This window comes from Aspergillus glaucus (assembly GCF_001890805.1).
Source record: "Aspergillus glaucus CBS 516.65 unplaced genomic scaffold ASPGLscaffold_45, whole genome shotgun sequence".
Classification (NCBI taxonomy): Eukaryota; Fungi; Ascomycota; class Eurotiomycetes; order Eurotiales; family Aspergillaceae; genus Aspergillus; species Aspergillus glaucus.
The window spans coordinates 317-11,031 of record NW_019170497.1 but is presented as its reverse complement, the minus strand read 5'-3'; the positions used below and the strand labels follow the sequence as shown (position 1 = coordinate 11,031).

The 10,715-nt window shown below is 46.6% G+C and overlaps 4 protein-coding genes across 4 annotated transcripts; all 4 read left to right on the top strand.

The window, feature by feature from the left end:
• Positions 1-3,900: 3,900 nt before the first annotated feature.
• On the top strand, positions 3,901-5,758 carry ASPGLDRAFT_40659 (flavin-containing monooxygenase; the record flags this gene model as incomplete). The annotated part of the gene is made up of 5 exons (XM_022545247.1): positions 3,901-4,042; positions 4,090-4,463; positions 4,516-4,894; positions 4,964-5,238; positions 5,291-5,758. 5 exons carry the CDS (start codon positions 3,901-3,903, stop codon positions 5,756-5,758), a joined length of 1,638 nt encoding a protein of 545 aa, XP_022395269.1.
• A 2,115-nt stretch (positions 5,759-7,873) lies between these two features.
• Positions 7,874-8,508, top strand: ASPGLDRAFT_53498 (uncharacterized protein; the record flags this gene model as incomplete). The annotated part of the gene is made up of 2 exons (XM_022547993.1): positions 7,874-8,123; positions 8,171-8,508. Coding segments are annotated over exons 1-2 (155 nt in total), but the record flags the coding sequence as incomplete, so codon positions are not given.
• ASPGLDRAFT_53497 (uncharacterized protein) lies at positions 8,309-9,145 on the top strand. The gene is made up of 2 exons (XM_022547992.1): positions 8,309-9,023; positions 9,091-9,145. Exon 1 carries the CDS (start codon positions 8,523-8,525, stop codon positions 8,859-8,861), a length of 339 nt encoding a protein of 112 aa, XP_022395267.1. The 5' UTR covers positions 8,309-8,522; the 3' UTR covers positions 8,862-9,023; positions 9,091-9,145.
• A 707-nt stretch (positions 9,146-9,852) lies between these two features.
• ASPGLDRAFT_138617 (uncharacterized protein) lies at positions 9,853-10,359 on the top strand (the record flags this gene model as incomplete). The annotated part of the gene is made up of 2 exons (XM_022541627.1): positions 9,853-10,005; positions 10,054-10,359. 2 exons carry the CDS (start codon positions 9,853-9,855, stop codon positions 10,357-10,359), a joined length of 459 nt encoding a protein of 152 aa, XP_022395266.1.
• Positions 10,360-10,715: the final 356 nt, after the last annotated feature.

Sequence of the window (10,715 nt, the reverse complement as noted above, 5' to 3'; positions counted from 1 at the left end):
CATCAGCATTTGGAAATACGAGTTGCAGTGTAGTCTCTTCTGTTCTTACCACAGCTATGACGGGGCATCATTACAATAAGGCCAGATCCATGGATTCGCTCATCTGCCGCTGGTGTAGTAACAATGGGAGTGATACCGGAGGCCTCCGAACTTGGCAATTAATATGGCGCCAGGAATCGCATATGTAGCATATGTAACATATATTATTTTTGGAATTCCACATCGCAGCTGATGACGCTGGTGTCACAAAATGTGAGAGCTGGGTACGGGATACCAAACACAGGTTGCATGAGAGGGAGATTTCATGCTGTTCCAAGGTCGAGGTACATTGCGAGTTGTCATATCCACCGATTTATGTGACGGCTCAACGCTGCGTCAACGACTGACACAGGCAAACGACATCAACACGCCAGACAAGACATTGGTAATGTCAAACAAACGCCTATAAAACCCCTTCTTCCTCTAGATAGATTTCCTCTTCTTCTTTCCCCCCAGATTCGATATTCTCGTCGATGGCTACAATAGTTTAGATAGGAATTCAATTCGTTAATATCTACTATTCCGAGCCCGTGAAAATTTAAAGCGCGAGTTTCTAAAGGTACTCTGTTGCTCTTGGTGATATATTTCGTGGGTGTCACAGCACATCCTGAGCCACTTCCTACATTCCTCTAACTCGATCGAGGGATTCATACGCAGACATCTCATGGCCCACCAACGCGGTCCCGAAGAAGGTGAAATGACTTATATGATACCATGCCAACTCCTTTATTACGCACTGCAGTCGTTACATAAATCCCTTTCGATCTCTGCATCTCCAGTATGCTGTCGAGGCAGAATGTGGGATGTCATGCGTGACATTGCAACCTGTCACGGCTCGATAAGTAGATAATAACGAAATAACATTCCTATCTAGACTAGGTAGTAGCCTATCGACGAGGATATCGAATCTGGGGAAGAAAAGGAGGAGAAGAGAAAGCTATCTACAAGAAGAGATTTTATAGGGGTTGTGTGGTGGTGTTTGTCTTGATTGTCTCGGGAGCATTGTTTGCCATGTTGATGATGTTTGTCGATGTTGGCATAGATGTGGCGTTGAGCCGTCACATAACCCCCCTCCTTAGTAGGATCTGTCCCTAGGCTCCGTTTCAGTTTATCATCATCAGGATGGCCATTGACCTCATCAATCTCTTCATTCCAAGCCTTCAACCATTCCTGTAAGCGGCACGGCGGTCCTGGTTTATTCTGACATCTCTGGTGACAATTACGTAGACGGTGTGGTGAGCCCTTGAAATTTCCTGCTGAATACCACGTTCAATTCTCGTCAAATCCTACCCACTTCACCTGATACTGCAGTCGTCGGCGGTATATTCAAGAAGCAAGGACTTCTTCCACTTCCCACTCCTGATCATCTCCAACGGTGATTGGCTCTGGGGGCTCTGTCACCTGCCCTGGAAAAGGATCACTGGCGACACGACGCAGTTTGTCAGGTGAGAACACAGAGTGTATCTTCATTGAATAAGGAAGCTCTAGTTGGTAAGAGTTGCCCATGCGTTTAAGGATTGGGAAGGGCCCTGCCATCTGGCTGTCGAGCTTCTTGTTTGGGCGGTCTGTCTGGTAGTGGCAGAGTGATAACCACGCTCTATCACCCACATCAAAGTCAACAGGGCGTCTTCGTCAGTCAGCTTGCTTATTTTGTCGATCTTGAGTCTTCTGTATCTGCTCAGATACAGCACTCCATATGTCTTCCATCTTCCTGGCAGTATCCTGAGCTCGTTGGCGACTAATCTGTACATCTCAGGACGATGACCGCTCTATGGGCATCCAATCAAATAAACTCCGGGGCTTATCCACAGTCAATGAGGAAAGGTGTGTCACGGCTCGATAACTAGTAGATAATAACGAAATAATATTCCTATCTAGACTAGGTAGTAGCGTCTCGACGAGAATATCGAATCTGGAGAGGAAAAGAAGAAGAAAGGAAGCCTTCTGGCAAGACAAAGGAAAACTATCTACCCATCGTGCAATCACGTGTGATGGAGCTATCACTTGTTATTTGCTCATATTGCCCTGTTGGCAGTGTTTGCCATTATCAGCAGTTGGTCGTTAATGTCACGGGCTCGGAAACTAGCAGATAAGACGAATAATATTCATATCTAGACTAGGTAGCCTAACGACGAGAATATCGAATCTGGGGAAGAAGAAGCAAAGGAAATCTATCTAGGCGATGAACGGTCTTTATAGGCATTTGTGTGGTGCGGCTTAAGCCCTTGTTTGCCCATATTGCTTGTATGGCATCGTTTGATATGTTGGCGCTGTTTGTCTGGCGTTGAGCCGTTGAGCCGTCACAGTTAGCTGTTGACCATCACATAACCCCCCTCCTTAGTGGAAGTCTGTACTCAGACTTCATATCAGCGCGTTATCATTGGGGTGATACTCAATTTCATCAATTCTTTCCTTCAAGCCTTTAACCATTCAGGCAAACATTGCGGTGGTCTGGGCCTATCAGGGTATGTCTAAAGACAGTCGCGTATGCAGTGTGGAGAACCCTTGAAATTTCCTGCTGAATACCACATTCAGTCCTTATCAAATATTGACTTCCGTATACGCTGAAGGCTGACTGATATGCTTGCTGCTCCGACTAACCAATCAGAGCCCGACTGACCTACCTATCTACGGCGTACGTTTTACTGCTGTCTGAAAGCATGTACGTACAGATATGATGGAAGATGATAGGATCGGGGGACTACGGCTATGCGGCCAGCACCCTTATACTATGGACCCCGCATACATACATTATGCACTTTGCATTCGCTTTGTTTTTTCGCAACGACTTTCCTTTAGTAGTTAGATTAATAGCCGCCAGTGTTAGGGGTCACACTTCGATTGTCTCAATCTAAAAGGATGCCGTACATACAAGAAGGAATAGCTAAAGAGAGAAGGAAAAGAAGGTACAGGAACAAGGGGATGGTTGGATGTTTATATGGTTCGTCCATACTTCCCCCTTGCATTCCACGCAGGCCGTAGTGCCAAGTCATATCCTGAGGTCCGTAAGGGATCGTACGGCCTATTTATAAACAATCTGGCGGCCATCAACTAAGCGCGAAAGAAGTCCAAAGAGACAAAAGGAATACAAAGTACATAATGCATGTATGCGGGGTCCATAGTAAAAGGATGCTAGCTGCATAGCCGTAGTCCGATTTTATCATCTTTCATCATATCTGTACGTACATGCTTTCAGACAGCAGTAAAACGTACGTCGTAGATAGGTAGGTTAGTCGGGCTCTGATTGGTCAGTCGGAGCAGCGAGCATATCAATCAGCCTCCAGTGTATACGGAAGTCAACAGTTATATCTACTGGTCCGAGCCCGTGACACCCGGGAGACTGCAAGCGTGGCTTATTTAATGGTAGGCTCAAACAGCCCGTTGAAAGTAATTTTTCCAATTCTCCAGTCTGTCTGTGATACCGATGAGGAGTTCCCCTGATTCTGCAGCGGCTGTATACGGCTGTGGAGCTGCACTTTGCGGAACCGTTGTGGATTGCGGACCTGGGTGCGGGGATCGTTGTATCCGGCTCCGCAACCGCAACTAGCGGCCGAGGATATTCAGTCAGCGGCAGCTGCAGCACACCTAATGGTGACATGTGGGGAACGCAGGATGTATCTAGTACGAACGTGTACACTGGATTGAATCGACAGAGTTGCGGTTACCTGTATCACAATGATTAATGTGATACTGTTGAGAGCGTATGCTAACCTCAGCAGCAAGATATGTATCGCAATGAAGTCAACATAAATAGGAGAAGCTGTCCAAGAAAGAAAATTTCTGAAAGACATCTCAAACTGCCAATCTTCTGATGAGTACTACAGCAACTGCAACACTTGATTATTTCAATCTTCATTCAAAATGGATAGATTAGGAGAGACGGCCTCTAGGCCTAAGAAGTACAGCACTGAGCTCACTGACTACTCGGCAGTCCACGCCGATAAGACTGGGCCATATGCCGAAAACCTCGAGGTCGATGCTTTGGTCGTGGGTGCCGGTTTTGGTAAGTCGGCATCAATTATAAACTTCGTCTACCAGCTAACTAGATAGCCGGTGTCTTCATGCTCAAGACCCTCCGCGATCGCGGCCTGAAAACGGTCATTTTTGAGGCTGGCAACGATACGGGTGGCACCTGGAGATGGAACTGCTACCCCGGCGCCGGCGTCGACTCCGAAGTCCCGGAGTACGAATTCTATTGGCCTGAGGTATACAAGACATGGAACTGGCCCAACAACTACCCTGACTACAAAAACCTGCGTGATTACTTTGATCACGTCGACAAGGTAATTGGTATCAAAAAGGACTGCGCTTTCAACACCGTTGTGGTTGAAGCCCAATTCGATACGAAGGAGGGGAAATGGAATATTAAGACTGCAGATGGTCGCATGACCAAGGCCAAATACCTCGTCCTTGGAACCGGCTTTGTAAGTCATTGCATCCATCAGTCAACCGAACATCTACTGATGAAGCGTTTAGGCCGCCAAGCGTTATATTCCCCCATGGCCCGGTATGGACAAGTTCAAGGGCGTCGTTCACCACTCGTCTTTCTGGCCTGAGGAAGAGGTCGACGTGAAAAATAAGCGCTGTGCCATCATCGGTACCGGTGCCTCGGGTGTGCAAATCACGCAGGCCTGGGGCCCCGAGGCCGGCGACCTCAAGGTCTTCCAGCGAACTCCTAACCTCGCCATGCCCATGCGCAAGCGCGACCTCACTGTCAAGGAGCAGGAGCGCATCAAGCCCTACTACCCAGAGTTGTTCCGGTACCGTGAGGCCAACTATGCCGGCTTCATGTATGGCTGGTGCGAGCGCAACACCTTTGATGATACGCCGGAGGAGCGCGAGGCCTTCTACGAGAGTGTCTGAAAGGACGGCGGCTTCCGCTATTGGGTTGCCTTGTACAAGGATAACTTGTTTAATCCCGAAGCCAACAAAGAGTCGTACAATTTCTGGGCCAAGAAGACTCGTGCTCGTGTTGGCGACCCCAAGCTGAGGGAGCTGCTTGCGCCGCGGGAGATGCCGCACTACTTTGGTATCAAACGGCCATGTCTAGAGAAGAACTATTACGAGCAGTTCAACCGGGAATCAGTGCACCTGGTCAACATCAAGAATAACCCGATCAAGGAGTTTACCGAGACCGGTATCACCCTTGAAGACGGAACTCACCATGAGCTTGATGTCGTTGCTGTCGCAACTGGATTTGTAAGTTCTGCTTGATACACCAACAAGAGAGCAGAAAGACTAACAGTCACAGGATGTTGTCACCGGCGTCATGACCCAGCTCGGCCTGAAGAGCATCAACGGCGCCAAGCTTGAGAAGGAATGGATCCAAGGCGCAAAGACCTACCTCGGCACCACCGTCAGCGGCTACCCCAACATGTTCCACATCTATGGCCCGCACGGCCCGACGCTCCTTTGTAATGGTCCCACATCAGTCGCGGTGCAGGGCCGGTGGATTGCCGACGCTATTGCCAAGATTGAGGCCAATGGCATCAAGTACATCAACCCGAAGATCGAAGCCGCTGATAAATGGAAGAAGCATGTTATCGAGCTTAACGACAGGACCCTCTTCCCCACGACGAGGTCAACGTACATGGGTGGCAGCATCCCTGACAAGGTTTATGAACCAGTGTGCTACTCTGGTGGTATCCCGGCTTATGCCATCGAGATTCGGAATGCCTTGGATAAGTTGGAGGAGGGATTTGACGTCGTCAAGGCTTGAGCGAGATTCAATGGGGTAAATGAAAGGTTTTTCTCATTCGGTGAGCAAGGTTGCGCTGTTAGGGGTTGAACTCAAGTTGTCTTAACTGTCACGGGCTCGGAATAGTAGATAATATTGAATCGATGTTCCTATCTAAACTATTGTAGCCATCGACGAGAATATCGAATCTGGAGAAGAAAAGAGAAAAGGGAATCTATCTGGATAATGAAGAGGTCTTTTATAGGGGTTGTTGGTGGCAGGGCTGTATAGCTGTGACGGCTCAACGACCAGGCAAACAGTGCCAACATGCCAAAAGATGCCATACAAGCAATATGGACAAACAAGGGCTCAAGCCGCATCGCACAAAGGCTTATATAGAGACTGTACTCGCCAGATAGATTTCCTCTCCTTTTTCCTTCCCAGATTTGATATTCTCGTTGATGGCTACAATAGTCAAGATAGGAATTCAGTTCATTATTATCTTCTATTCCGAGCCCGTGACATAATATTGAATCTCGCCCTTTTTTTTCTTTTCCACACGCCTACTCTATTGGTTCGATCCAACGATCATAGAACCATAGTAGTGCGTCCCCCACACCAACTTGTTATGGGGTTCTCGTACGAACCCAAAAGATGACAGGTTCAGCCAAGGCCAGCACGGAATGCAACCTGCAAGGGTTCTGAATCAATTATTGACGACCTTCATACAAACCCTCCGCATACAAGGACTAGCAGTGACTCCTTCATATGACTCCTGACTTCCAAGGAAAGAGTGTCATCCCTGGATGTTCATAAAAGACTGCCTTCACTTCTGCTCCATTTGTTTCTTCTTCAACAATTCCTTCTTGTATGATAAAGGGTAGCTTTTAGTTAAGACAACTCAAGTTCAACCCCTAATATTAGGAATTGTTCTTTTTCCTAGAAAGTGGCTGCTAGGCATTGAATAAAAAAAAAAAAAAAAGTTTTATTTGTATTGAATTAACTATGTTTTTCTTTTATTTTTGATTCACTGTTTTTGATTCACTGTTTTTGATTCACTGTTTTTGATTCACTGTTTTTGATTCACTGTTTTTGATTCACTGTTCTTGATTTACTGTTTTTGATTCACTGTTTTTGATTTATTTGCTAACCCTGTTAACTCTCCCCCTCTCCTTTCTGGATTTCTACCACCTGGCAGGCTTCCCAGCCATCTATATGTCAGCCATTGATGCCCTAGCTAGGGCCTCATAGGCACTACCCCATCATGTCCCCCATTCTTGACCATCTCAAAGTGAGAGCTTCCCATGTGACCTGTGACAGAGCAAATACCATGTATATAAACCCCATCAGACACAAATCCCACCCCTGAGGGGGTGGGTAGAGCATGCATAGTCTTAGACTGGAAAATGCTCTATAAAATGGAAGACATCATCATCATCATCTGTTAGGATACAAAGCCGCATAGCGGACTTATGCATGTACATAACGCGCACGTGCGGTTAATAAGCACCCGCACATCACATGACCGCGACATAAAGTCTTAACCTCGCTGATGGCCGAGGACAGGACATCAGCGATTAGTACCGTGAATACTACGCATATACTTCTCATAACACTCACTGCGCTATCTATAGACCTTCTCTCACATCATCACCAGCTGCATACCTGGAGCATGCCTGAGAGATTATTGCCAACTATCATCGCCGCTATCCCCATAAGCCTGGGCCTAGCCTCGACGGAGCTCGGCCTTGAGGGGGGGAGTACTGTCACGGTGCCAGCCCGTGATCTATGCACGTGACTAGGCACGTGACCCACAGAGATATCTGTCTGCGCCAACGCTGATTCTGCTGCAGCTCTTCGAGCTGCGTCTTGTCTATGAACCTGTAGATAGCCTGACCGTAGCTTACCCTGTTCGTCAATTCCTAATATATATCGCTACCTGACCCTGCACCCTGACACAGATATGTAACTAGAACCGCGGATTTTAGCGCTGAAAGTATGACATTATCATACATCCATTCATGTTGTTTCTATAATGTTGGAAGTGTGTCGGGCTAACCCTTGCCTGAACTGGTCGACATTTAGGGAAGATTTAGCATTAGTGTCTCCACCCTCCAGGTAGTTCCGGACGAATCACCAACTACGCCATGTTCCTAGCACGTTGGTTCAGCAAATCAATAGACCGTCCTAAGCGCTGTACGTGTCGGTTGAGGCTAACTGTGCCGCAATCTGTGTAGAGCGCGGATAAAATATCGACTTCGCCATCTCAATGTCATGGGAGTCATTGGACTTCATCGACATGGGGCTTACTGAGATTAAAGTTGTTTCGGAAAGATTTAGTGCTGCGTGTTCCGAAGCAGATTACCATAGGCGTGACGATATCCATGACCCCCTTTCTGATGACGATGTAAGTTGATCGTTCTCTATACAGATCATCGTACTAATATATAGAAGTTTTTGGGGGCTTTTAAATAATCTCTGGAAACAAATCCCAAGGGTTTCAGAGGAACGCATCAAAAAGAGCAATCCTCGTAAACCTGTAAAATATGCGACGCCCCCAAGATTGACGACATGCCTGAGAACTTGATGAAATCTATCCCATGATGGAAAAACAACACTCATAGCTTTTTCACCGAGGAGGACGCCCTTGATCTCAACATGGATCATCCCATAGCTGAGTCATATAGGCTATTGTTACAATTGGAGGAGCGCGGAAAAATAGACAACGTGACCCAAATGCGAATGTCACACGAAGTCGCTCCGACGCAACTTCTGACTTTTATCACAGATATCACCACAACCAAATATGCCTCAGAAACATGATGAATGCCAAGTAATATTGGCCCTTCAAGCTATGCAAAATGACAAAAAACTGAGCGCTCGAGCAGCTGGCAAGATCTATCATGTGGATCATGAGAAGCTTAGTCGCTGCCGGCGTGGCATGCAAACACGATGCAATATATCAGCCAATTCACAGAGGCTCACTGATTTAGAGGAATCAACGATTGTTGAGGTACAACTAAAGGAGGAAACATGCAATGGGGCTGGTCGGCGACTGCGGACCGAGACACGCGCGGCGCTGTGGCAATTGTGGAAAGGCCAGACACAATGCACGTTCCTGTCAGATAGTAGTAGAGATGTCTGAGGAAGGCGATTCTGAGTAGTTTAAATGGAATTTATGTGCATTGGTGGAAATGTTGGGGTTAAAGTCGCGGCGGAGCGACTTCATGTGACATTCGCATGTGAAGCACGTTATTTGGTGTACCCAGTTTCTCAAAGTCGTGTTTCACCGTCTTCTGGGACAGACCTAAGAGAAACTCATATCAGAAACTCTTGACTTGAACTTGTACTTTAGCAGGGACTTGTCAACACACAGTGGCCTGGAGGAGCCTGCGTCCTCTCACTGTCTTCTCTCTTGTAAACTCTCAATCGGATGAATGTAGCTGGGATGTCATGGCTGTTTCCACATCTATCAGATATTTTTTCGCTTAGTGGAGATAATACGCAAGGAATCCAAGTGAAGTCTGGATCAAGAAGTGGCGACGTGCGTGGATTTCAAAGACTCACTTTTAGCATTGTTTCCATGCTCTACAGTTATGAATGGGGTGCGACGTCATGATGCTCTGACACTGAATAGTCCTGCGGAATAGTTACTGGCATTTCTAGATGGAGTACAGGACATAGCTTATTAATCTACGAATGGCCAATTTGTTATAGTTAGTGGGGTTCTTAGGCGTGGACTGATGTAATCATCCAAGAGCTGCCTGAAAACTTGTAGTCTAATGTTTAGGTACATCTCTCACAATGGGGAAGTCTTTCTGCATGCTTGCTTCTGTTTCCTAAATTCTTTCTGATTCAATATTGGGCAACTAATATTAGGCTATTATCTCTCAATGAACACTTTACCCGGAGAAGATGCGCTGTGTAAAAAACTATGACGACCCCCATATGGTCACGTGTCAGTTGAGAATCCGACAGAAACCCCGCCGAGAACACCAGTCAGTTCAACCCCACCAACCCTTTTAAAGTGAGATTTCGTTAACACACACCATGGAACTGTGAATGGATATTTATACATTTGTTTGTCCCAGGACTTCATATACATACTGGAATTGGTTTTGAGGTTTTTTACATTTATGGCGAATCCACAAAGTCTTCGAGATGCCGCAGCTTCTGTCGCGGACAATTTACGACTTAAAATTCGTCACCGATCACATCCCCATTATCCCTGGCTATTCCTACCTCGGGATAAGGAAGAAATAAATACCATTCTGAATCTATGGCTCCAGGTATGCATACATCCATGACATATTGCAACCTCGTCTTACTTGTTTCAGGAGGGAAGTCTCGATGCCGTAACCCAGAAAACTGGAAAATCATTCAAAGAAAACCCTCGAGAAAATATATCCGACGCTTATCCGATCCTCTGGGCTGATAGACCACTTGCGACCGGAGTTTTGCAAACTCCATTTCCTGGCAAGACCTTGGTCATTATTGCCCTTGAAGACTTGGACGATCAGAACGGCTTGCCTACCAATATTACCAAGATATCTTGTGGAAGCTTTGCTGTGCACTCAGGAGATGAGGATCTTAAATTCAAAAAACAAGGTGGAGGTTTGGCATTTTTCGTATTGTTGGACTGATCAACATCCGTTGCTTGTTGCTACAGAAAGCCTTTGATGGATTTACTATTGTGGTGCTGGGACACACCGCCTTTCTCATTGGAACTTCTGCCGGCTGCTGAAGTGGACTGTCTCAGCCCGATAATGCTTTAAGGGATGGTGTAAATATAGGTTCGTTGATAGCCACTATAGAAAGGAACAAGGAATCCTTTGTATTCTACACTATGCATTGCTGTAATACCCATTTTCCGTGTTCATGGGGTTGCTCCAAGCAGTGAGGTCCGTACGTTGAGGTAGTTCGTATCCTTCCCAAGCTGCCCAAGCGTCATCATCTTCTACTTGTGGTGGGGAGTAATTAATAAAGTTACTCCAAGCAC